Source organism: Solea senegalensis, linkage group LG12 (assembly GCF_019176455.1).
Source record: "Solea senegalensis isolate Sse05_10M linkage group LG12, IFAPA_SoseM_1, whole genome shotgun sequence".
NCBI lineage: Eukaryota > Metazoa > Chordata > Actinopteri > Pleuronectiformes > Soleidae > Solea > Solea senegalensis.
Genome location: NC_058032.1, coordinates 10,557,281 through 10,585,012, shown reverse-complemented (window position 1 = coordinate 10,585,012; position 27,732 = coordinate 10,557,281). Strand labels below are relative to the sequence as shown.

The 27,732-nt window shown below is 41.1% G+C and overlaps 6 protein-coding genes and 1 pseudogene across 6 annotated transcripts; all 7 read left to right on the top strand.

Annotated features, from left to right (window-relative positions):
• Nucleotides 1-412: 412 nt before the first annotated feature.
• On the top strand, nucleotides 413-3,085 carry LOC122778770 (putative protocadherin beta-18). The gene is made up of 2 exons (XM_044040869.1): nucleotides 413-2,894; nucleotides 3,009-3,085. Exons 1-2 carry the CDS (start codon nucleotides 485-487, stop codon nucleotides 3,083-3,085), a joined length of 2,487 nt encoding a protein of 828 aa, XP_043896804.1. The 5' UTR covers nucleotides 413-484.
• Nucleotides 3,086-4,662: 1,577 nt separating this feature from the next.
• On the top strand, nucleotides 4,663-7,257 carry LOC122778768 (annotated as a pseudogene).
• Nucleotides 7,258-8,075: 818 nt separating this feature from the next.
• On the top strand, nucleotides 8,076-10,481 carry LOC122778767 (protocadherin gamma-A12-like). Its single transcript, XM_044040864.1, has one exon. The coding sequence runs from the start codon at nucleotides 8,076-8,078 to the stop codon at nucleotides 10,479-10,481; it is 2,406 nt and encodes an 801-aa protein (XP_043896799.1).
• Nucleotides 10,482-12,270: 1,789 nt separating this feature from the next.
• On the top strand, nucleotides 12,271-14,837 carry LOC122778766 (protocadherin beta-15-like). The gene has a single exon (XM_044040863.1). It carries the CDS (start codon nucleotides 12,348-12,350, stop codon nucleotides 14,835-14,837), a length of 2,490 nt encoding a protein of 829 aa, XP_043896798.1. The 5' UTR covers nucleotides 12,271-12,347.
• Nucleotides 14,838-15,806: 969 nt separating this feature from the next.
• LOC122778057 (protocadherin beta-16-like) lies at nucleotides 15,807-21,157 on the top strand. Its single transcript, XM_044039625.1, has 2 exons — nucleotides 15,807-18,370; nucleotides 21,100-21,157. Exons 1-2 carry the CDS (start codon nucleotides 15,977-15,979, stop codon nucleotides 21,112-21,114), a joined length of 2,409 nt encoding a protein of 802 aa, XP_043895560.1. The 5' UTR covers nucleotides 15,807-15,976; the 3' UTR covers nucleotides 21,115-21,157.
• A 618-nt stretch (nucleotides 21,158-21,775) lies between these two features.
• On the top strand, nucleotides 21,776-24,342 carry LOC122778053 (protocadherin gamma-A10-like). Its single transcript, XM_044039621.1, has one exon. The coding sequence runs from the start codon at nucleotides 21,919-21,921 to the stop codon at nucleotides 24,340-24,342; it is 2,424 nt and encodes an 807-aa protein (XP_043895556.1). The 5' UTR covers nucleotides 21,776-21,918.
• A 115-nt stretch (nucleotides 24,343-24,457) lies between these two features.
• LOC122778046 (protocadherin gamma-A10-like) lies at nucleotides 24,458-27,601 on the top strand. Its single transcript, XM_044039611.1, has one exon. It carries the CDS (start codon nucleotides 25,139-25,141, stop codon nucleotides 27,572-27,574), a length of 2,436 nt encoding a protein of 811 aa, XP_043895546.1. The 5' UTR covers nucleotides 24,458-25,138; the 3' UTR covers nucleotides 27,575-27,601.
• The last annotated feature ends 131 nt before the right edge of the window (nucleotides 27,602-27,732 follow it).

The window sequence follows — 27,732 nt, the reverse complement described above, 5'->3', positions numbered from 1 at the left end:
AATAGTCTGCATACTCTATTATGTGCTATCATTATTGATCTTAAACCTTTGTAGACATAGACGTCATCATGATGGATTGTTTTTGAGCAAGCCCTGAAACCAAAATATGTATTTTGTAATCTTTATTCTTCGTGTTATCAGTTTCATTAAGGCTTTTCATTGTCACATAATTAACTGGTGATGTACTGAGGCTAGGAGTAGCTCTTTGGTCGTTGTGTTAAATGTTTCCAAGCATACACGTGTGAAGATGAAAATGTACTCATGGTGTCGCTGTCGGTTGACAGAAAATGTGCAATCACCACTCCACCCAGTCCCGCATTCATAGTTGAATTTTTTTTCTTTTCCAGATAATCTGTTGTATCCGTAGGCATGTTCTTTGCACACGTTGGTGTAGTGTTGGGTTTGTTTTACTCTTTTTGGATTAAGTAATCGTTTCGCCTCGATTGTGAAACTGATCAACCTTGAGGATCCGTTTTGTTTGAGGATGGGAGACAAAGGATTTTCAGCGCATCCTCTGATTTTCTGCTTCGTTTATTTTATTTTGATGCTGCACGTCGTTCATGGGGACCTGAGTTATTCCATTCCCGAAGAACTGAAACGAGGATATGTTATTGGAAATGTAGCGAAGGATCTCAGTATTGATTTGAGGACATTGTCTTTCCGAAATGCGCGTGCTGATGTTGAGGGGACACAAAAGCGGTACTGTGAAATGAATCTTAGCACCGGAGATTTGATCACATCAGAGAGAATTGACAGAGAAAGCCTTTGTGGCAAGAAACCGTCGTGCGTTTTGAAAGTAGATCTGGTGTTAGAAAACCCGTTGGAGCTTCATCGTGTCAGTCTCCATATTCAAGATGTAAACGACAATTCACCTAAATTCAGAGATAATTCCATTGAAATGGAAATAAGAGAGTCAGCTGAGAAGGGAACTCGCTTCTCCATTGAGGAGGCCCATGACGCAGATATAGGTCAAAATGCGGTTCAAAGATATAGCCTACAAAAGAATGACAATTTTATTCTCGCTGTTGATAGTAACAAAGTTGAGCTTGTCTTAGAGAATAAACTTGACCGAGAGAAACAAAGAGAGATGAATTTGCTTCTGACAGCTTTGGATGGTGGTTCTCCTCAGAGATCAGGTACCGTAGTCATACACGTCACTGTGCTGGATGCTAATGATAACGCCCCAGTGTTTAGCCAGGCCGTTTATAAAGCCAGTCTGCCTGAAAACTCTCCTCCTGATACTGTAGTGATTACTGTCAGTGCTACTGATGCAGATGAAGGAGTGAATGGAGATGTGACATATCAGTTTGGTCACGTCTCTGACGATGAGATAAATGTGTTTTCTATCGATTCCAAAACTGGGAGAATTACAGTAAATAGTTTGATTGATTTTGAAGAAATTAGTTTTGTTGAAATGAGAGTGCAAGCTAAAGATGGTTTAGGACTAACATCATATGCTAAAGTTATGATAGATGTTACTGATCTGAATGACAATGCTCCAGTTATTTATCTCAAATCACTGACAAACCCCATACCTGAGAACGCGTCACCTGGTACAGAGGTGGGCATCATTAACGTACAAGACAGAGACTCTGAGACAAACAAACAGGTCCACTGCTCGATTCAGCAAAATGTCCCCTTTAAGTTAGTTCCTTCTATTAAAAACTATTATTCTCTGGTGACCACAGGACAACTGGACCGTGAACTAGAGTCTGATTACAACATTACAATCAGTGCCACTGACGAGGGCTCTCCACCTCTGTCCTCCTCTAAAACTATTCAGTTATCTGTAGCTGACATCAACGACAACCCACCTGTGTTTGAGGAACAGTCCTACAGCGCATATGTGACTGAAAATAACAAACCTGGCTCCACTTTATGTTCCGTTACTGCTCGAGACCCCGACTGGAGACAAAACGGTACAGTGATTTATTCTCTGTTACCTGGCGAGGTGAACGGTGCCCCGGTGTCCTCCTATGTGTCAGTGAACGGAGACACGGGGGTGATCCACGCTGTGAGATCGTTTGATTATGAACAGTTGAGGAACTTTAAAGTCCAGGTGATGGCCAGAGACAACGGTTCTCCTCCACTCAGCAGTAACGTGACCGTCAGTGTCTTCATATCTGATGTGAACGACAACTCTCCTCAGATACTGTATCCCGCCCTCGAGGGCAACTCCTTCATGACTGAGCTGGTCCCCAAAGCTGCACACGGAGGCTCTCTGGTGTCCAAAGTGATAGCAGTGGACGCGGACTCCGGACAGAACGCCTGGCTGTCCTATCATATAGTTACATCCACTGACCCAGGACTTTTCACTATAGGTGTCCACAGTGGAGAGATCAGGACACAGCGGGACATTTCTGAATCTGACAGCATGAAACAGAACCTTATTGTGGCGGTGAAAGATAACGGACAGCCCTCTCTCTCTGCCACCTGCTCCATGTATTTAATTATTTCTGATAACTTGGCTGAGGTGACAGAACTGAAGGACATTTCTTCTGATGAGAAGAATTCCAAACTGACCTCTTATCTTATCATTGCACTGGTGTCTGTGTCCACTTTTTTCCTGACCTTCATCATCATCATCCTGGGTGTGAGGTTTTGTCGCAGGGGAAAGCCCAGGATGTTGTTTGACGGAGCAGTCGCCATCCCCAGCGCTTATCTCCCTCCTAATTACGCAGATGTTGACGGCACAGGAACTTTACGCAGCACTTACAATTATGACGCCTATCTGACAACAGGTTCTAGAACGAGTGACTTTAAGTTTGTGACATCTTACAATGACAACACACTGCCTGCTGACCAGACTCTGAGGAAAAGTCCCAGTGACTTTGCTGATGTGTTTGGAGATTGTGATTCTTCTCTCGAGGTAGGAACATGTATCATCTTTGGATGTAAACATTTGTTTGCACTTCTGGTTAAGGTGATGTGTCTGCTTTCACACATTGCAAACAAGTGCATGATAAACATCAACATTTGGATTGTTTTCTTCGTTTGCACGTGTCCAGTGTCTGTTCATTACGTTTTGTCTCTGTCCTTGGTTCTGAACTGCGGTCACTGCTGCGGTGTACGCTATTTCAAATAACTTTTCACTTCATCCCTTTGTCTTGTATGATAAAATATTTGCCCTTTGACAATTAACATCCACCGCATTAATTGTAAGTTTTGCTTTTTATGAATGAGAAACCAAACAAAAATTTCATTTAAAATTGGTAATGATTTGAAAATCAGTGGCATTTCACTTATTTTACACTTTTTTTTTACTGTATTTATTATTTTATGAGGAATTACATCACCCTCATCTTTAATACCAAATATAAATGGTACATTACTCCTGTGAGTTCTGCCGTCAGAGTTGTCTATTGATGAAGCTCGAGGTAGAGAATGTTTTGTTAGAGAGAGCCCATTCATTCCGCTTATCTCACTCCTAATTATACTGACCTTGAACTGGAACTTCATGATTATGATACTTACCTGATAACAGGATATCCTCGACATCTCTCACTGCCAACACACTGCGTGCTGCAGACCGTACTGAGCAAAAGTCCCACTGACTTTGGTGATGCATTTCAAGACTGATGCTTAAGTTTGATGACATATGCTCTCTATCGTTTGTGTCGTGTCAAGCTTTGACCTTTGTCATATTAATTTGTTTTAGCTTTACATACTGTATATCAACCCCATGGAAGCCACCATGGATCTCTCTGTCTGTATTTGCCAAATTGCTTCAACTTTTACATTTGGTATCTGTCCATGGTGCTGAAGTTTGCAGATACTCCTTTATTTTTATGGACGACTTCAAATTTATTCTATTGTCCACCTTTCAAACATTCCATATTACTTTTTAATTTGCCAGTATTGATTGAGCTGTGTGACAATTGACATCAGCTGCTATGACTTTGAGTTTTACTTTGTGGTGAAGTAGAAATTAGAATAAGGGAAACTGCATTGACATTGGCATCAGTTGTATTGTTGTCAGTGAGACTACAGTATTTGTTGGCTTCATGCGCATCTATAGCAAGTTAATTTTTTTAATAGTTTGTTTATAATGATATTGTCCCCATTATCTTCGTTCTCAAACTTGGTTTTATATCTAAAAACGTTTTTGTTTAACTATTTAGTGGGAATTTTAGACTGTCCTTCTGCTCTTTCTTTTGTTTATATGCAACATATGACCCTGATTACATTTTGTCCTGTTCAAAAAAGTGCTTTTCAGTTGAAGTTGGAGGCAGAGTATTATGTCACACACACACACACACACACACATATATATATATATATATATATTTGTTGCGTTTTTTAGCTTTCAGCTACTGTCAGATATTTACATTTAGTGAATGCCGTTTTGGTGGTATCGCTAATAAAGGCTAGAGGTAGACTGTTTTGGAAGGAGACGCCCTATTCTGCAGACCACTATGATAAAAGGAAAATAAGTAGATATATAGAATGCCTAGATACAGTCCCCTTTATCACATTGAAGGGTTTATTTATTTAAATATTCAAGTCATGAAGAGTCACATCACCTCTGTAAAACTGCTATGTTTAATCTAAACTCACGGTGTCAGTATATACCAGCAATGGAGTCTTTTGTTGAGTCTGCTTTGCACAGCCTCCATTATTGGGATCGGCCACCCTAATACCGCCTTCAACAAAATCGACAAATTCATCATAAGGCAGATACACGGATCGAATACCGTCGTTTAAACATTGGAAATTATCACACAAGACATTGTTTTAGGATGATGGACAGACTGTGTATTTTTCCAGGCTGCGGATTTGTCTTTTTCTTTGTCATGGTGCTGTACGCACACGGAGATCTGAGCTATTCTGTACAGGAGGAGCTGAAGCGCGGATCTGTTATTGGAAATATTGCTAAAGATCTCAAGCTGGGGGTGGACAGACTGTCTCATCGCAAAGCGCGTGTTGACATGGAGGGAAACGACGGGAAATATTGCGAAATTAACCTTCAAAGTGGAGATTTATTGGTTGCAGAGCGAATCGACAGAGAGGAGCATTGTGGAGAAAATCCTTCGTGTGTTTTTAAATTCGATCTGCTATTAGAGAATCCATTGGAGTTACACCGGCTGTCTCTGCAGGTACAGGACATAAACGACAATGCACCGCTTTTCCCGAAGGATACAGTGAAGCTGGAAATCACAGAGTCAACCATGAGAGGAGCCAAGTATCGCGTGAATGCAGCCCACGATGCAGACATAGGCAAGAATTCTGTTGAAAGCTACATTTTAGAACAAAACCCTCACTTTGTGTTCGGAATTCAGACGACAAGTGCTGGTAGGAAATATGGTGAGTTGGTTTTAAAACAGGAGTTAGACCGAGAGGATCAACAGGAAATGAAATTATTGCTCACGGCTGTGGATGGTGGTTCTCCTCAGAGATCCGGGACTGTAATCATACATGTCATTGTACTTGATGCTAACGATAACGCCCCAGTGTTTACTGAGGCCGTATATACAGCCACAATACCAGAAAACTCACCCATGAAAACCAAAATTATGACTGTAAGTGCATCAGATATAGACGAAGGTGTTAATGGAGAGGTCACTTATGAATTCAGTCGACTGTCTGATAAATCAAGAAAGATTTTTTCACTGGATGAGAAAACGGGAGAGATCAGTGTGACAGGTGACATAGATTATGAAGAGGGACACAAATACGAAGTGTTTGTTGAAGCCAAAGATGGTTATGGGCTCTCTTCAGAAGCTAAAGTGATTATAGATATCACTGATGTGAATGACAATGCTCCAGTGATATCATTGAAGTCGGTGTACAACCCAATACCCGAGAACGTAACACCTGGTACAGAGGTGGGCCTCATTAACGTGCAGGACAGAGACTCTGAATATAATAAACAAGTCCACTGCTCGATTCAGCAAAATGTCCCCTTTAAGTTAGTTCCTTCTATTAAAAACTATTATTCTCTGGTGACCACAGGACAACTGGACCGTGAACTAGAGTCTGATTACAACATTACAATCAGTGCCACTGACGAGGGCTCTCCACCTCTGTCCTCCTCTAAAACTGTTCAGTTATCTGTAGCTGACATCAACGACAACCCACCTGTGTTTGAGGAACAGTCCTACAGCGCATATGTGACTGAAAATAACAAACCTGGCTCCACTTTATGTTCCGTTACTGCTCGAGACCCCCGAAAACTGTTCAGTTATCTGTAGCTGACATCAACGACAACCCACCTGTGTTTGAGGAACAGTCCTACAGCGCATATGTGACTGAAAATAACTCTGGCTCCACTTTATGTTCCGTTACTGGTGACTGGAGACAAAACGGTACAGTGATTTATTCTCTGTTACCTGGTGCCGGTGCCCCGGTGTCCTCCTATGTGTCAGTGAACGGAGACACGGGGATGATCCACGCTGTGAGATCGTTTGATTATGAACAGTTGAGGAGCTTTAAAGTTCAGGTGATGGCCAGAGACAACGGTTCTCCTCCACTCGGAAGTAACGTGACCGTCAGTGTCTTCATATCTGATGTGAACGACAACTCTCCTCAGATACTGTATCCCGCCCTCGAGGGCAACTCCTTCATGACTGAGCTGGTCCCCAAAGCTGCACACGGAGGCTCTCTGGTGTCCAAAGTGATAGCAGTGGACGCGGACTCTGGACAGAACGCCTGGCTGTCCTATCGTATAGTTACATCCACTGACCCCGGACTTTTCACTATAGGTGTCCACAGTGGAGAAATCAGGACACAGCGGGACATTTCTGAATCTGACAGCATGAAACAGAACCTTATTGTGGCGGTGAAAGATAACGGACAGCCCTCTCTCTCTGCCACCTGCTCCATGTATTTAATTATTTCTGATAACTTGGCTGAGGTGACAGAACTGAAGGACATTTCTTATGATGAGAAGATTCCAAAATGACTTCTTATCTGATCATCGCCCTTGTCTCTGTGTCCACTTTTTTCTTGACCTTCATCATCATCATCATGGGTGTGAGGTTTTGTCGCAGGAGAAAGCCCAGACTGTTGTTTGACGGAGCAGTCGCCATCCCCAGCGCTTATCTCCCTCCTAATTACGCAGATGTTGACGGCACAGGAACTTTACGCAGCAATTACAATTATGACGCCTACCTGACAACAGGTTCTAGAACGAGTGACTTTAAGTTTGTGACATCTTACAATGACAACACACTGCCTGCTGACCAGACTCTGAGGAAAAGTCCCAGTGACTTTGCTGATGTGTTTGAAGGTACTTCTCCTGAGACATCAGTCGTTTGAGGTAGATTTGTGACTGCTTTAAAATAATGGATGACTACGTTTATTTTTGGTACACATATATATATATATATGCTATATATATATATATATATATATATATATATATATATATACACATTTGTCATACAAATGTCCTGATTTTAACTACATTTCGGTCTTAGAAACATTATCAAAAGAGATATACACACATTTGAAGATGCTTTTACAATTATTGCAATGTTTTCGTCATCAGTTCTAGGTCTTAAGGATTTTGGTTCGTTTTTAACTCATGGTCTATTCCTTAAATGTTGGTTTAAGTTGCAATTCAAGTTGTGTTGTGGTTATTGTTGGGACCTTCGGTTTTACAGCAAACATTTTGTCACTTTCTTAGCGATCTTTTTTTTTCTTCTCCACGTCAATTTATCATTATATTCAGAGGTGTACAGGTCATATTTGTTTTTTGTTATGTTGCTTATAATGTTCGGTCATCTTTACACGTCCCAAACTTTTCTTCTGCAGCATTCCTTTTTAAAGCGCTGGCATATATTTGTAATTTCCCCACACCTTTTCAGTTTGTACATGCACACATCCTGCAATCAGACATAATCCAGTATGTAGACTATACTCAAGAGGTCGCTGTCCACCAGCTGTAGGCTAATAGTGTGCCAGTATATGTCAGTATCCACCCACTGCTGTCGACCATTAGTTTGGCTTCAAGCATTGCAGTTGAGAGGTAGACGGACTCGCTCTTTTATCATATCGACTTTGTTTTAAATCTTAAGTTCTGATTGTTTTTATGTGCGTTCACTTGGAAACGATTATTTCTTCAGATGATCATGATGGCAGCTGTTGCTTGGTTTACGTCACGAAGCTGTGCCGTTGCATTGCTGCTGCTTTCTTTGCGTTTTGCAAATGGAGATGTAAGCTATTCTTTTCCGGAGGAGATGAGACGTGGGTCATTGATTGGAAATATCGCCAAAGACTTGGGCCTTGATACAGGTACACTATCCGCAAGAAAGGCTCGCATTGATACTGATGGAAGCGACAAGCGTTTCTGTGACATAAACCGGAACGGGGATCTTATTGTTGCCGAAAGGATTGACAGAGAAGGCCTGTGTGGAGACAAAGCATCTTGCGCTTTAAAACAAGAGCTCATGTTAGAGAATCCACTAGAACTGCATCGAATCAATCTGCATGTCCAGGATATAAACGATAACCCTCCGCAATTTAATACAGAACTGATCCATATAGATATAAGTGAATCCGCAGCAAAAGGTGCCCGTTTTCCTATAGAAGAAGCACATGATGCAGATATAGGCAAATACTCGGTTCAGACGTACAATCTGCAAAGGAATGATCATTTTATTCTGGGCGTTGCAGCAAATTCTGTGGAACTTGTGCTAAACAAAGAACTAGACCGTGAACATTTGAAAGAAATCAATCTACTACTGGCAGCTGTGGATGGGGGTTCTCCTCAAAGGTCAGGTACTGCGGTCATTCATATTACTGTGCTGGATGCGAACGATAACGTCCCAGCTTTTAGCCAGACTGTTTTTAAAGCCAGTCTGCCTGAAAACGCTCCACTGGGTACTGTTGTGCTAACAGTGAGTGCTACGGATGCAGACGAGGGAATCAATGGAGAAGTTGCATACGATTTTGGACACATTACGGAGGATTTACGGTCGGTGTTTAATATAGATCATAAAACAGGTGATATCAAATTAATGGCACCTGTCGATTTTGAAACGGCATCATCGTTTGAACTGCGTGTCACTGCAAAAGATGGTTTGGGCTTAACCTCTTTTGCCAAAGTAATCATTGCTATATCTGATATAAATGATAACGCTCCAGTCATATATCTGAAATCACTGACTAACCCCATACCCGAGAACGTGACACCTGGTACAGAGGTGGGAATCATTAACGTGCAGGACAGAGATTCAGAGAAAAACAGACAGGTTCGTTGCACCATTCAGCAAAATGTCCCCTTTAAGTTAGTTCCTTCTATTAAAAACTATTATTCTCTGGTGACAACAGGACAATTGGACCGTGAACTAGTGTCTGATTACAACATTACAATCAGTGCCACTGACGAGGGCTCTCCACCTCTGTCCTCCTCTAAAACTGTTCAGTTATCTGTAGCTGACATCAACGACAACCCACCTGTGTTTGAGGAACAGTCCTACAGCGCATATGTGACTGAAAATAACAAACCTGGCTCCACTTTATGTTCCGTTACTGCTCGAGACCCCGACTGGAGACAAAACGGTACAGTGATTTATTCTCTGTTACCTGGTGAGGTGAACGGTGCCCCGGTGTCCTCCTATGTGTCAGTGAACGGAGACACGGGGGTGATCCACTCTGTGAGATCGTTTGATTATGAACAGTTGAGGAACTTCAAAGTCCAGGGGATGGCCAGAGACAACGGTTCTCCTCCACTCAGCAGTAACGTGACCGTCAGTGTCTTCATATCTGATGTGAACGACAACTCTCCTCAGATACTGTATCCCGCCCTCGAGGGCAACTCCTTCATGACTGAGCTGGTCCCCAAAGCTGCACACGGAGGCTCTCTGGTGTCCAAAGTGATAGCAGTGGACGCGGACTCCGGACAGAACGCCTGGCTCTCCTATCGTATAGTTACATCCACTGACCCGGGACTTTTCACTATAGGTGTCCACAGTGGAGAGATCAGGACACAGCGGGACATTTCAGAGTCTGACAGCATGAAACAGAATCTTATTGTTGCGGTGAAAGATAACGGACAGCCCTCTCTCTCTGCCACCTGCTCCATGTATTTAATTATTTCTGATAACTTGGCTGAGGTGACAGAACTGAAGGACATTTCTTATGATGAGAAGAATTCCAAACTGACATCTTATCTGATCGTCGCACTGGTGTCTGTGTCCACTTTTTTCCTGACCTTCATCATCATCATCATGGGTGTGAGGTTTTGTCGCAGGAGAAAGCCCAGACTGTTGTTTGACGGAGCAGTCGCCATCCCCAGCGCTTATCTCCCTCCTAATTACGCAGATGTTGACGGCACAGGAACTTTACGCAGCACTTACAATTATGACGCCTACCTGACAACAGGTTCTAGAACGAGTGACTTTAAGTTTGTGACATCTTACAATGACAACACACTGCCTGCTGACCAGACTCTGAGGAAAAGTCCCAGTGACTTTGCTGATGTGTTTGGAGATTGTGATTCTTCTCTCGAGGTAGGAACATGTATCATCTTTGGTTGATGTAAACATTTGTTTGCACTTCATGGTTAAGGTGATGTGTCTGCTGCTTCACACATTGCTTTGTTTTGTTTAAACAAGTATTTAGCATGATAAACATCAACATTTGGATTGTTTTCTTCGTTTGCACGTGTCCAGTGTCTGTTCATTACGTTTTGTCTCTGTCCTTGGTTCTGAACTGCGGTCACTGCTGCGGTGTACGCTATTTCAAATAACTTTTCACTTCATCCCTTTGTCTTGTATGATAAAATATTTGCCCTTTGACAATTAACATCCACCGCATTAATTGTAAGTTTTGCTTTTTATGAATGAGAAACCAAACAAAAATTTCATTTAAAATTGGTAATGATTTGAAAATCAGTGGCATTTCACTTATTTTACACTTTTTTTTTACTGTATTTATTATTTTATGAGGAATTACATCACCCTCATCTTTAATACCAAATATAAATGGTACATTACTCCTGTGAGTTCTGCCGTCAGAGTTGTCTATTGATGAAGCTCGAGGTAGAGAATGTTTTGTTAGAGAGAGCCCATTCATTCCGCTTATCTCACTCCTAATTATACTGACCTTGAACTGGAACTTCATGATTATGATACTTACCTGATAACAGGATATCCTCGACATCTCTCACTGCCAACACACTGCGTGCTGCAGACCGTACTGAGCAAAAGTCCCACTGACTTTGGTGATGCATTTCAAGACTGATGCTTAAGTTTGATGACATATGCTCTCTATCGTTTGTGTCGTGTCAAGCTTTGACCTTTGTCATATTAATTTGTTTTAGCTTTACATACTGTATATCAACCCCATGGAAGCCACCATGGATCTCTCTGTCTGTATTTGCCAAATTGCTTCAACTTTTACATTTGGTATCTGTCCATGGTGCTGAAGTTTGCAGATACTCCTTTATTTTTATGGACGACTTCAAATTTATTCTATTGTCCACCTTTCAAACATTCCATATTACTTTTTAATTTGCCAGTATTGATTGAGCTGTGTGACAATTGACATCAGCTGCTATGACTTTGAGTTTTACTTTGTGGTGAAGTAGAAATTAGAATAAGGGAAACTGCATTGACATTGGCATCAGTTGTATTGTTGTCAGTGAGACTACAGTATTTGTTGGCTTCATGCGCATCTATAGCAAGTTAATTTTTTTAATAGTTTGTTTATAATGATATTGTCCCCATTATCTTCGTTCTCAAACTTGGTTTTATATCTAAAAACGTTTTTGTTTAACTATTTAGTGGGAATTTTAGACTGTCCTTCTGCTCTTTCTTTTGTTTATATGCAACATATGACCCTGATTACATTTTGTCCTGTTCAAAAAAGTGCTTTTCAGTTGAAGTTGGAGGCAGAGTATTATGTCACACACACACACACACACACACATATATATATATATATATATATTTGTTGCGTTTTTTAGCTTTCAGCTACTGTCAGATATTTACATTTAGTGAATGCCGTTTTGGTGGTATCGCTAATAAAGGCTAGAGGTAGACTGTTTTGGAAGGAGACGCCCTATTCTGCAGACCACTATGATAAAAGGAAAATAAGTAGATATATAGAATGCCTAGATACAGTCCCCTTTATCACATTGAAGGGTTTATTTATTTAAATATTCAAGTCATGAAGAGTCACATCACCTCTGTAAAACTGCTATGTTTAATCTAAACTCACGGTGTCAGTATATACCAGCAATGGAGTCTTTTGTTGAGTCTGCTTTGCACAGCCTCCATTATTGGGATCGGCCACCCTAATACCGCCTTCAACAAAATCGACAAATTCATCATAAGGCAGATACACGGATCGAATACCGTCGTTTAAACATTGGAAATTATCACACAAGACATTGTTTTAGGATGATGGACAGACTGTGTATTTTTCCAGGCTGCGGATTTGTCTTTTTCTTTGTCATGGTGCTGTACGCACACGGAGATCTGAGCTATTCTGTACAGGAGGAGCTGAAGCGCGGATCTGTTATTGGAAATATTGCTAAAGATCTCAAGCTGGGGGTGGACAGACTGTCTCATCGCAAAGCGCGTGTTGACATGGAGGGAAACGACGGGAAATATTGCGAAATTAACCTTCAAAGTGGAGATTTATTGGTTGCAGAGCGAATCGACAGAGAGGAGCATTGTGGAGAAAATCCTTCGTGTGTTTTTAAATTCGATCTGCTATTAGAGAATCCATTGGAGTTACACCGGCTGTCTCTGCAGGTACAGGACATAAACGACAATGCACCGCTTTTCCCGAAGGATACAGTGAAGCTGGAAATCACAGAGTCAACCATGAGAGGAGCCAAGTATCGCGTGAATGCAGCCCACGATGCAGACATAGGCAAGAATTCTGTTGAAAGCTACATTTTAGAACAAAACCCTCACTTTGTGTTCGGAATTCAGACGACAAGTGCTGGTAGGAAATATGGTGAGTTGGTTTTAAAACAGGAGTTAGACCGAGAGGATCAACAGGAAATGAAATTATTGCTCACGGCTGTGGATGGTGGTTCTCCTCAGAGATCCGGGACTGTAATCATACATGTCATTGTACTTGATGCTAACGATAACGCCCCAGTGTTTACTGAGGCCGTATATACAGCCACAATACCAGAAAACTCACCCATGAAAACCAAAATTATGACTGTAAGTGCATCAGATATAGACGAAGGTGTTAATGGAGAGGTCACTTATGAATTCAGTCGACTGTCTGATAAATCAAGAAAGATTTTTTCACTGGATGAGAAAACGGGAGAGATCAGTGTGACAGGTGACATAGATTATGAAGAGGGACACAAATACGAAGTGTTTGTTGAAGCCAAAGATGGTTATGGGCTCTCTTCAGAAGCTAAAGTGATTATAGATATCACTGATGTGAATGACAATGCTCCAGTGATATCATTGAAGTCGGTGTACAACCCAATACCCGAGAACGTAACACCTGGTACAGAGGTGGGCCTCATTAACGTGCAGGACAGAGACTCTGAATATAATAAACAAGTCCACTGCTCGATTCAGCAAAATGTCCCCTTTAAGTTAGTTCCTTCTATTAAAAACTATTATTCTCTGGTGACCACAGGACAACTGGACCGTGAACTAGAGTCTGATTACAACATTACAATCAGTGCCACTGACGAGGGCTCTCCACCTCTGTCCTCCTCTAAAACTATTCAGTTATCTGTAGCTGACATCAACGACAACCCACCTGTGTTTGAGGAACAGTCCTACAGCGCATATGTGACTGAAAATAACAAACCTGGCTCCACTTTATGTTCCGTTACTGCTCGAGACCCCGACTGGAGACAAAACGGTACAGTGATTTATTCTCTGTTAACTGGTGAGGTGAACGGTGCCCCGGTGTCCTCCTATGTATCAGTGAACGGAGACACGGGGGTGATCCACGCTGTGAGGTCGTTTGATTATGAACAGTTGAGGAACTTTAAAGTCCAGGTGATGGCCAGAGACAACGGTTCTCCTCCACTCAGCAGTAACGTGACCGTCAGTGTCTTCATATCTGATGTGAACGACAACTCTCCTCAAATACTGTATCCCGCCCTCGAGGGCAACTCCTTCATGACTGAGCTGGTCCCCAAAGCTGCACACGGAGGCTCTTTGGTGTCCAAAGTGATAGCAGTGGACGCGGACTCCGGACAGAACGCCTGGCTGTCCTATCATATAGTTACATCCACTGACCCTGGACTTTTCACTATTGATGTCCACAGTGGAGAAATCAGGACACAGCGGGACATTTCTGAATCTGACAGCATGAAACAGAACCTTATTGTGGCGGTGAAAGATAACGGACAGCCCTCTCTCTCTGCCACCTGCTCCATGTATTTAATTATTTCTGATAACTTGGCTGAGGTGACAGAACTGAAGGACATTTCTTATGATGAGAAGCATTCCAAACTGACCTCTTATCTGATCATCGCCCTTGTCTCTGTGTCCACTTTTTTCTTGACCTTCATCATCATCATCATGGGTGTGAGGTTTTGTCGCAGGAGAAAGCCCAGACTGTTGTTTGACGGAGCAGTCGCCATCCCCAGCGCTTATCTCCCTCCTAATTACGCAGATGTTGACGGCACAGGAACTTTACGCAGCAATTACAATTATGACGCCTACCTGACAACAGGCTCTAGAACCAGTGACTTTAAGTTTGTGACATCTTACAATGACAACACACTGCCTGCTGACCAGACTCTGAGGAAAAGTCCCAGTGACTTTGTTGATCCATTTGAAGACTTAGAGGTAGGAGCCTTTTACGCTTCATGTCAAAAGTGCTTATCTTTGGATTGTTTGTTTGGAGATGGTGATGCTTCTCCTGTGGCAGGGACACTTTCCATTGCCATGACATAATTGATGAAAATAACTTTACGCTATTTCCTCACCCGTCCTTCGTGCTGAACTTTGATTGTTTTAATGATGCATCAAGTTTTAAGGATTTTTATAAGCTGCTGTCACATGCATTCTACAGGTTTGGTCCAAGACGTGCTTGTTTAGTTTTTTTTTTTCTGTCAAAGCCTGGCTTTTGTTTCTATTCTTTGATTAAAATAAATTGTCTTCCGTGTTTTATTTAGCTTTGTTAGACGTGTTGTCAGGCTTCCCTGAATATGCCACATTTGGACATTATATATTATCAACAACATAGAATATAAAAAGACCAGTCTATTGCTTCGTGGCTGATTGCATCATTCGTGCATTTTGTTTTAGTAATTGGGAGAGGTGAATGTTCCTCATATTTATTTCCCCTCTTTCTTGTCAAAATACATGCATGACATCAAGAAGCCTATACCAGTTACTTGTACAATGTATTGAATTCCAGTGTAATCACACAAAATATACACTTAGTGATAGTGAGGCAAATGTTTCCTTGATCTGCATGCTATACTGTACATGCTGGAAATCTATGAAACTACAAGGTAAAGAACAGAGTGTTAGATAATTTAGTGTTTTCTTGCATGTGACATTGGGAAATAGATTAATTATTATATGATAGCAATTTAAAAAGAAAGATTTCCTTGTTTAGTCCTTGTGTACAATTTGACTGCTGCATATTTGAAATCATGGGGCCAACATTTTGGAGTTGTTTAATGTTAAAAAATGTTTTTTTTTGTTCATATGTTAAAGGGCAGGCATTCCGTTTGACAGCTTGGCAAAACTAAAATAATAGAGCTATGATTTTTTTAAAATGTATTCATTCATTCCTTCATTTGTGTATTTTGTTTATTATTTTTTTTAATGGGTGCATTGTGATATTTTTAAAACACATCGCACTGCCATACCTTCACAAATACTCATGGTGTCAGTGTGTACCAAAAAACAACAAGGCATGCCATTCTCCACCCTTCAGTGTCGACGCATTCGAAGCCCGATTTTGCTTTTGTACTAAACGCAGTGATATGACCGCATTTTAAGGATTGTATCTATTGAATTGAATCATTCATTTGAACTTTTTTGACTCGCTTGTAGCAACATAGGCCTTTCTCTCATGAACGATGGCATACAGTACATTTTTGTTGCACATCTACGGCCTTGCTTTATTTTTTCTCGGTTCTCATCCCGTGAATGGAGACGTCAGCTATTCTTTTCCAGAGGAGATGAAACGTGGATCTGTTATCGGAAATATTGCAAAGGACCTGGGACTTGACTTAGGCGTCTTGTCCGCTCGGAACGCTCGTATTGATACGGAGGATAACGGTGTCAAGTACTGCAGTGTAAATTTAAATACTGGAGACCTGGTTGTACAAGAAAGGATTGACAGGGAAGGGCTTTGTGCGAAAAAAGCCTCGTGCGTTCTGAAGCAGGAACTTGTGCTGGAAAATCCGCTGGAGTTGCACCGTATTAATATCCGTGTTCAGGATATTAATGATAACTCCCCGCAGTTTAAAGAAGATTCACTTGTGATTGAAATTAGGGAATCTGCAGACAAGGATGCGCGATTTCTTTTGGGAGAAGCGCATGATGGAGACATCGGAGAAAATGCTGTGCAGGGCTACTCACTTCAGCAAAATGAACATTTTAAACTCAATGTCAACACGAAAGCAGGTGGACGAAAATACTGTGAGTTGGTCTTAGACAAAGAATTAGACAGAGAGGACAAAAAAGAGATTACCATGTTACTTACTGCATTTGATGGCGGTTCTCCTCAGAGATCAGGCACTGTAGTCATACACGTCACTGTGCTGGATGCTAATGATAATGCACCAGTGTTTAGCCAGACCGTCTTTGAGGCTACTCTACCTGAGAACTGTCCTATTGATATATTAGTAATCACTGTGAGTGCAACTGATGCCGACGATGGTTTAAACAGTGAAATTACTTATGCATTTGACCACGTTTCAGACGAAGATAGCAACGTGTTTTCTTTACACCCTAAAACGGGAGAGGTACGAATCGCTGGAGCTGTTGATTATGAGAAAGTGTCATCTTATGAAATGCAGATCAGTGCTAAAGACGGTCTAGGGTTAGTTTCTTATGCAACGTTAATTATTGAAATTACCGATTTGAATGATAACGCTCCAGTTATATACTTGAAATCTCTGAGTAATCCCATACCTGAGAACGTGTCACCTGGTACAGAGGTGGGCATCGTTAACGTGCAGGACAAAGACTCAGAGAATAACAAACAGGTCCACTGCTCCATTCAGCAAAATGTCCCTTTTAAGTTAGTTCCTTCTATTAAAAACTATTATTCTCTGGTGACAACAGGACAACTGGACCGTGAACTAGTGTCTGATTACAACATTACAATCAGTGCCACTGACGAGGGCTCTCCACCTCTGTCCTCCTCTAAAACTGTTCAGTTATCTGTAGCTGACATCAACGACAACCCACCTGTGTTTGAGGAACAGTCCTACAGCGCATATGTGACTGAAAATAACAAACCTGGCTCCACTTTATGTTCCGTTACTGCTCGAGACCCCGACTGGAGACAAAACGGTACAGTGATTTATTCTCTGTTACCTGGTGAGGTGAACGGTGCCCCGGTGTCCTCCTATGTATCAGTGAACGGAGACACGGGGGTGATCCACGCTGTGAGATCGTTTGATTATGAACAGTTGAGGAACTTTAAAGTCCAGGTGATGGCCAGAGACAACGGTTCTCCTCCGCTCAGCAGTAACGTGACCGTCAGTGTCTTCATATCTGATGTAAACGACAACTCTCCTCAGATACTGTATCCCGCCCTCGAGGGCAACTCCTTCATGACTGAGCTGGTCCCCAAAGCTGCACACGGAGGCTCTCTGGTATCCAAAGTGATAGCAGTGGACGCGGACTCCGGACAGAACGCCTGGCTGTCCTATCATATAGTTACATCCACTGACCCGGGACTTTTTTCTATTGATGTCCACAGTGGAGAGATCAGGACACAGCGGGACATTTCTGAATCTGACAGCATGAAACAGAACCTTATTGTGGCGGTGAAAGATAACGGACAGCCCTCTCTCTCTGCCACCTGCTCCATGTATTTAATTATTTCTGATAACTTGGCTGAAGTGACAGAATTGAAGGACATTTCTTATGATGAGAAGAATTCCAAACTGACTTCTTATCTGATCATCGCCCTTGTCTCTGTGTCCACCTTTTTCCTGACCTTCATCATCATCATCCTGGGTGTCAGGTTTTGTCGCAGGAGAAAGCCCAGACTGTTGTTTGACGGAGCAGTCGCCATCCCCAGCGCTTATCTCCCTCCCAATTACGCAGATGTTGACGGCACAGGAACTTTACGCAGCACTTACAATTATGACGCCTACCTGACAACAGGTTCCAGAACGAGTGACTTTAAGTTTGTGACATCTTACAATGACAACACACTGCCTGCTGACCAGACTCTGAGGAAAAGTCCCAGTGACTTTGCTGAGGTGTTTGGAGACTTGGAAGGTTGTTCAGAGGTATGAATACAAATGGTACCCTTTACAGTATCTACAAACTTCTGTTAAATATTGTTTGTCACATTTGATATTTAACTTTGTGCGTAATAATTGTTTTGGCTGCGTCATAGCACTTTTCTGTCCATTTGTCTGTTTATTCAAAACACGTCTAAGACATCTAAGCTTTATGCAAATTGTTTTGACATGTACATTTGGCTCATCACGATTGATAGCATCTTGTATCCTAATATCACCTGTCCCAGATGTCTCTCTTTCACTTGCACGCACACACACACACACACACACACACACACACGCACGCAGATAAATAGATAAAGAGAGATCGTTATGTCTGCTGGGTCCCTGTCCATGGTGCTGAAGAGTGTTTTTTTCCTTTTGATTTCTCTCAATTATCTTTTTTTTCTTTTTATTAGTTATATGGGAAGGTTTTTCTTTTTATTTGTCTTTTTCTTTGTCCTTTTCTTTCATGCATAACTTTAATCATCGTCTTTTTGCACATATGCACATCAAGACAACCATGAATAAATAGGCCTTTTCTGGAATTTTTATGTTTTAAAAACGCATTTGTCTTTACTGTAAAGTTACCAGCCAGTTTTGAGATCATAATATTTATATTCCTGAAACCAAACTTTTGTGTAAGTATACGTTTTTGAGTGTCATTATTAGTAGTATTATTAATGATAGTAAAATATTATTATAATAACAATAATAAACAATTATTATATACATTACCACTCTTACATTATTTATTGTAGTGCTTATTATACTGTTAAATACTCAAACATTTACAAATACCATCAGAATCTTTACCTCGCATATTTTAACCTGTAATGAAGAAGTAAAGTGAAGTGTTTTCGTGGAAACATTAGGCAATGTGGGTATGTTTTTAGAAAATAAGAATGACATTATTTAACTAAGAGATTAAACTATCTCAATGCATTGAAGGAAAAGTAACTTGGCAACAGTGTGCAGGAGAATGTATAGTATATTTCATCCTCGCCAACAAGCATCTTTAAAGGCTGATCATATCTAAACTTCTGAAGAATAACCACAGAGAGAAACCTTAACATGAAATCTGCAGACCCACCTATTTTCAGAAAAACGTTCACGGCAAGTATATGCTGAAGGAAGTGGTGACCTGAGAGAGAGTATGTGCATATTTATTGTAATAGCCAATATATTTTTTTATATATAATCCAATGCAAAATAGTACCAGTGCGGATGTATTTAAAAGGAAAAAAAAAACAGGGCAAATGTGTTGCATAATAAAGGATTGCACTAGGTGTTAACCTGTTTTAATTCCTCAAACTTTGGTCTTATTCCACTGGTGGAATATTACATGAGCATAACCTGACTTTGGCCTTGTTTTCCTGAGTTGCAATTATCCTTTCAGTCTCTTGGAGACGCTCTTTAATAATGTCTGGCTTATGGATGCTGGCGTCACACTATCTGTGTCAGTGGAACAGGATGATTGGGATGAAGTGTGTGTGCATGTGTCTGTGTGTAAAACTATGCTGGAGTAGCAGAGAAACGTTGCATTAGAGCAGGATATTCACTTCCATACTAACATACCGTATATGTCTCTGATTATTTCGCCAGCACATGTGTTTCTGAATTCATGTTTAACATGTGAGTAAAATTCAAATAGCCGCTTTTTGTTTGTATTATTATTACAACGGAGAAGTACGTTATGTTCTTCCAGAGATTCATCGAGAATCAGTTTTCAGGATCTTGACCTTTAACATGTGATCTTAACATTATACCTTCTGGAATATAGTGAATATCCTGTGATAACCTATTTATAGCCAAAGTAGTAGTTGTAGTAGCATTAGTGACAACGATAATAATAATGCTGTTATGTTTTACAAAATAACATTTCCATGGTGCAACAGGCATGAGAAAAAGTTTGAATAGAAGACTAGGCAATAGTGAGACCTGATGCACAGAGCTTGTTTACTTAGAAAATTATTATTTATATTATATTATATATATATATATATATATATATATATATATATATATATACATATATAATAGAAGACTGCAATAGTGAGACCTGATGCACAGAGCTTGTTTACTTAGAAAATTATTATTTATATTATATTATATATTAGTATATATATATATATATATATATATATATATATATATATATATGTATATATATATATATATATTATACTATATATAAGTATACAACTAAAAAGAACATAGATTGCCAAAACACACTTTTTCAGTGTCTTAGTGAAACAATTGCAGCTTCATAATGCTTTTTTAATGAATTATTATTAGGGTTATGCATAGTCCTGTGTACAGTTAATATCCAAATAAGGGTTCATTTTTTACCTGATTTGGTTCATAACAATGTAGTTAAAGCATTGGAGAATTACTTCACCAGCTTTTAACTGTTGACATTAGTGTATTTGAATAGTATCTTTTGTTTACAAACTCAAAATAGGCAGTGGGACATTGATAAACTTTGACATTTATAAATGTTTATAGAAGTGTCAAGTCTGTTTTAACTTTGTTTTGTGTGTGCTATGAAGTGGGTGATTTGTTTTAACCAGCTAAATTAAGTATTGTTCCAATCATTCTTTGAAATGTGATGCCATGGTTTCTTCCAGCAGAGTTGGTAATGAGTCACCAAATGCACTCTAACTAAGTTCTTTTTTTCTCTCTCCCTTTCTTTATCGTACTCTCTTAATGGAACCTGCAACTGGATCAAATAGGTAAGAGAGTTTTAATTACCCTTTTTCTTTACATCTCACAAAGTACACTGCTTACCTTACCCTGTTATGTTGGTGTTACAACCTTATCAACACCAAACAGTTGACACTGAATGCACACCTGTCATTTATTCTCTCTAGTCATCATTTATTTCCCTCTTCATCTCTGGTAACACAGACAGTTATCCAACATGTGGCATTTTTACATTTTTCTTATTCTTGCAAGAATGAGGTTGCACTTTACTTAATGCTGTGTACTATGTGATTCAACTTTAAGTGTTAAGAGCTGCTGCTCTTCAGTCATAACCTAAGATCTATGTGCAGATCTATGTGGAGAATGGTAGTAGCTGTGTGTGTGTGTGTCTGTGTGCGTGTGCGTGTGTGTGTGTGTGTATAGATGTGAATTCCTCTGCTCAAATGTAGGTCAGTTAGATTGGGTCAAGAGAAAGGGGATTATCCATCTATCCATCCATCAATTGTTTATGTAATTTAAAATTACATATTATCTGAAGCTTTACCTAAGGGCAGAGACAGAGTGGAGCATTAGCCCCAAGCCCTTCACTGGTGTTGTTCAAGTTAGTCACTGATGGTGGTGCTGTTGTCTAGGGAAACTGTTTGCCCAAGCCTTATGCAGAGACAAAGTCACCTTCCGTTTTTAAAGCAAGTAGGCGATGGCTGTGCGTTTATATCCAACAAGGCTTTAGTTTAGGTCGTTGGCTTTGGATTATATGGATTTGACAGATTACCACATTTCTAATAAAATACATATTGCCTGCGAGATTCAACGCTTCATTCTTTTGGATCTAATGTAAAGGAGAAGAGATGGATACAGCGGAAAGCCAAGGCACTTTACTGGACAGGAGAGTCTCCATTTTGCTACTTGCTATTGTTGCCACCGTGAATGGACAAATCCGTTATTCGGTCCCAGAGGAGATGAGGAAAGGGCTGTTCGTCGGAGACGTTGCAAAAGATCTAGGCTTGGATGTGAAAAGGTTGGTTTCTGGTCGGGCTCGACTTGTTATTGACGACGATAGCCAGTATGTCGTGCTGAACCAGAACAAAGGCCATATTGTTGTGAACGAAAGAATTGACAGAGAAAAATTATGCGCCAAGAAATCTCCGTGTAGCTTTAGTATAGAAATTGTCCTCGAAGACCCGCTTGAATTGTTTTCTATTACGATCGAAATACAGGATGTAAATGACCATGCTCCTGTTTTTCCGAAAAAGGAAATTAATTTGGACATTAGTGAATCGACGCCCACGGGTACTGTATTCTTGCTCGATAGCGCAGCTGATCCTGACGTAGGAATAAACTCACTGCAGAGTTACTCTCTAAAAGCAAATGATCACTTTGTTCTTAAGCAACACACTCGAGTAGATGGAAGTAAATATGCTGAAATGGTGCTTCAGAGTGCTTTGGACCGCGAGGAGCAAAGCAAACATACGCTCATATTAATGGCTGTGGATGGTGGCGAGCCGCAGAGATCAGGGACCGTGAAGATTCACGTCACAGTTCTGGACGCAAACGATAACGCACCCGTGTTTACGCAGTCTTTATACAAAGCATCTGTCTTGGAAAATGTTTTGCGAGGCACCGTTATTGCGAGAGTTAGTGCTGTTGATGCGGATCAAGGTTACAATGGCAACGTTACTTATTTTTTCACCCATCTGGAGGAGGATTCCCCGTGTCCCTTCGAAATAGACACATACACAGGAGAGGTTAAACTCACCGGTGACATTGATTACGAGGTTTCACCATATTACGAAATAAACCTTCAAGCAAAAGATCCATGGGGTGTTGTTGGCGCCAGTAAATTGGTTATTGAGGTAGCAGATGTGAATGATCATAGTCCAGTAATTACATTGGCTTCCTATTCGGGTAAGATTTCAGAGGATTCTGCTCTTGGAACTGTTGTTGCATTGATCAGCGTACAAGATAAAGATTCTGGTAAAAATGGACAGGTTCATTTAAATATAGACGGAAATCTCCCTTTCAAAATCAAATCATCACTTAGAAGCTATTACACGCTGGTCACGGAGAAAAACCTCGACCGAGAAAACCGTTCCAAGTACAATATCACACTTACTGCCACAGATGAGGGCTCACCCGCATTAACGAGCAGTAAAACTGTGGTTTTAGACGTAACTGATGTCAATGACAACGTACCGGCTTTCAGTCAGAGTGTTTACAGCACGTTGTTAATGGAGAACAATTCTCCTGGTGTAGCTTTGTTGCAGATCCATGCAACCGATCCAGATCAGGACCAAAACGCACGCATATCATATTTTATTATTGACAGTGAGATTAATGGAAATCCGGTTTCTTCATATTTCTCAATAAATGCGGAAAGTGGCGTGATTCAGGCCTTGCGATCATTTGACTATGAACAAACTAAAGAATATAAGATGCGAGTTAAAGCACAAGATGGAGGGTCGCCACCATTGAGTAGTAACACAACAGTTATTGTTCGTGTCCAGGATCAGAACGACAACCCACCTCAGGTTCTGTACCCAGTCCAGACTGGTGGCTCTGTGGTGGGTGAGATGGTGCCTCGTTCAGCAGATGTGGGCTATCTGGTCTCTAAAGTGGTGGCTGTTGATGTGGACTCCGGACAGAATGCCTGGCTCTCCTATAAACTCCAGAAAGCCACAGACAGGGCGCTGTTTGAAGTGGGCTTACAGAATGGAGAAATAAGAACCATCCGGCAAGTGACTGATAAAGATCCTGTCAATCAAAAACTGACTGTTGTAGTGGAGGACAACGGACAGCCCTCTCGTTCAGCTACAGTCATTGTTAACGTGGCGGTGGCGGACAGCTTCTCTGAAGTGCTGTCGGAGTTCACTGACTTTACGCAGGACAAGGAGTACAATGACAACCTGACTTTTTACTTAGTGTTGGCTCTGGCTGTAGTTTCCTTCCTCTTCATCACGTGTTTAGTGGTTATTATCTCAGTGAAAATCTACAGATGGAGACAGTCTCGCGTCCTGTATCACTCCAATCTCCCTGTGATTCCATATTATCCACCACGCTACTCAGACACTTTGGGGGGAACAGGGACTCTCCAACACGTGTACAATTACGAGGTGTGCAGGACGACTGACTCCAGAAAGAGTGACTGTAAGTTCGGCAGAGCTGGTAGTCAGAACGTGCTGATAATGGACCCCAGTTCTACAGGAACGATGCAGCGGATGCAGAGTGAAAAGAGCATCCTGGATGAGCCAGACTCTCCTCTAGAGGTTAGTTAAGTTATGTACTCTCCACTCTTTGCTGTGATTTTTTTCGTTTTTACTTGTTTTGATTGTAAATTGCTGCTCGTCATGGCCTCATTTTCAGCACCACGGACAGCGTTTTACTTTGCATCGCTTGCTTAGTTTTTTCCTCACTGTATTTACGTTTAAACCTCCGTTTGTTGCTTAATGTGGGATTTGCACCTCTGTTTTTGATTTGATGTGACACAAAGTAGTTTCTCTGAGAATCAAAATGAAACCCCTCAATTCTCAAATCACTACAATGGTAGTGTATTTGTTTCAGCCTTTCCCAAATCATGATATTATTGCTGTGGTTATGGAGTATATGTCCAAGTCAATATACTGTATTTATCTTATAACTGGCAGTTTTATTTTGGAAATAACTGCGTGCACAACATATATAGACCGTGTGAAATAATGTGCTCTGAGTTGTTTCATTTTATTATATTTTTTCAGCTTTTCTTTAAACTCTCAAATTGAATTCAATTCTGCTCAAGTAACCAATGTGTTACATATTTTAGACAGTAAGGGACGCTGTTGGTCAATCTAAGACAACTTAAATCATGGAATCAAAGTCCCCTCCCTTTCCCCTGTCGGTCATGAGAGAAGAGGAGACGCCGTACAATATATAGGCTGACATTGGAGGGGGATAGTTGCTCTAACCGACATCTTTACGGTGAAGGCACTGCTACGTTCCTGTGGATATCGTTCAACGCTTGTTTTTTTCCCATAATAACTGTCATTGTTTGGATTATTTCGACCATTCAGGGCACATTTCGTATTTTCTTCTACAATGGAGTTTGGAATACGGTGCGTAAAATGGCGTTTTGGCTGCGGACAATTGCATCTCCTGGTCCTCGTTTTTCATTTCTGTTGTATGGTCAGCGGACACATCCGATATTCAATCCCAGAGGAGATGAAGAAAGGCTCCCTCATCGGTAATGTTGCACAGGATCTTGGTTTGGATACGAAAAGGCTTCGTTCTGGTCGGGCCCGTATCATAACCGGAGAAAACATCCAGTACACCGAGCTGAAGACAGACAAAGGGATTTTAGTGGTGAATGAGAGAATAGACCGAGAGCAGCTTTGTGGAGACGTAACGCCATGTAGTTTCAGCTTTGAGGTCATTTTAGAAAACCCTATGGAGCTGCATCAAATTACTATTGAAGTAACAGACATTAATGATCATTCGCCCACATTCGAAAGAAATAGCAATAGTTTCGAAATTAGCGAATCGGCAAACGTTGGCTCTCGTTTTTCACTTTCGAGTGCCGATGACCCAGATGTGGGTGTTAATGGACTCAGGGAATATTTTTTAACCGATAATGATAATTTCGTATTAAAACAAAGTTCTAATGGTGAAGGAAAGAAATATGCTGAGATGGTGCTTCAGAAGCCATTAGACAGAGAGACAAATCCTCACCTAACTATAAAGCTCGTAGCAGTAGACGGAGGAAATCCTCAGCGATCTGGCACAGTAAATATAGACGTTACTGTTCTTGATGCCAATGATAATGCACCTGTATTTAATCAGTCTGTTTACAAAGCTACTGTCATGGAAAATTCACCTAAAGGTACGTACGTAACAACTGTTAATGCTAGTGACGCTGATTTTGGGTCAAACAGTCTAATAACATATCATTTTTCGGATCCCAGGAGTGGTTTTGGTAATTTATTTACAGTCGATGAAAAAACTGGCATAATATCAACAACGGGTTCGATTGATTATGAAAAGGACAAGAAATACGAATTTAGAATCGATGCAAAAGACCAAGGAGGTTTGACAGATGCGGGTAAAGTGATTATCGAAGTGAGTGATGTGAATGACAACGCCCCTACTATTAGTGTAATGTCATTCACTAGTCCTGTGTCAGAGGATTCTCCTCTTGGAACAACTCTTGGCATCATAAATGTAAAAGACCTCGATTCAGGTGATAACGGACAAGTAACGTGTAAAATAGAAGGAACCGCTCCTTTTAAAGTCAAATCTAATGTGAGAAATTACTACACGTTAGTAACAGACACTGTATTAGATCGTGAAAGTGTCTCAGACTATAACATCACTGTTGTTGCGACAGATGCAGGAATTCCTCCACTGTCAACAAAAAGAACATTTAATTTAAAGGTCTCTGACGTGAACGATAATGCTCCTGTGTTTTCACAAGGTGTTTACAATGCGTTTATAGCAGAGAATAATTCTCCTGGTGTTTCTGTTCTGAAGCTTTTGGCTAAAGATCCTGATGAAAACCAAAACGCTCGCATTTCTTATATTCTGGAGGATGGTAATATCGGTGGTTCTCTAGTTTCTAATTATGTTTCTGTAAATGCAGAAAATGGAGTGATACATGCAGTTCGTACGTTTGATTATGAGCAAATTAAAGATCTGGTTTTTGTCGTCAAAGCTCAGGATGGAGGTTCTCCTCCACTCAGCAGTAATGTGACTGTGAAAATACTGATCCAGGACCAGAACGACAACCCCCCTCAGGTTCTGTACCCAGTCCAGACTGGTGGCTCTATGGTGGGTGAGATGGTGCCTCGTTCAGCAGATGTGGGCTATCTGGTCTCTAAAGTGGTGGCTGTTGATGTGGACTCTGGACAGAATGCCTGGCTCTCCTATAAACTCCAGAAAGCCACAGACAGGGCGCTGTTTGAAGTGGGCTTACAGAATGGAGAAATAAGAACTATCCGCCAAGTGACTGATAAAGATCCTGTCAATCAAAAACTGACTGTTATAGTGGAGGACAACGGACAGCCCTCTCGTTCAGCTACAGTCATTGTTAACGTGGCGGTGGCGGACAGCTTCTCTGAAGTGATGTCGGAGTTCACTGACTTTAAACAGGACAAGGAGTACAATGACAACCTGACTTTTTACTTAGTGTTGGCTCTGGCTGTAGTTTCCTTCCTCTTCATCACGTGTTTAGTGGTTATTATCTCAGTGAAAATCTACAGATGGAGACAGTCTCGCGTCCTGTATCACTCCAATCTCCCTGTGATTCCATATTATCCACCACGTTACTCGGACACTTTGGGTGGAACAGGGACTCTCCAACACGTGTACAATTACGAGGTGTGCAGGACGACTGACTCCAGAAAGAGTGACTGTAAGTTCGGCAGAGCTGGTAGTCAGAACGTGCTGATAATGGACCCCAGTTCTACAGGGACGATGCAGCGGATACAGAGTGAAAAGAGCATCCTGGATGAACTAGACTCTCCAATAGAGGTTAGTTAAGTGATGTACTCTCGACTCAGGACCGTGATTTTGATTGTAAATTACTTCACACCATGGTCTCATTTTTCAGCACCACGGACAGCGTTTTACTTTGCATCGCTTGCTCAGATTGTTTTCTCTGTAGTTAGTTTCAAATATCCATTCTTGCTTAATCTGGG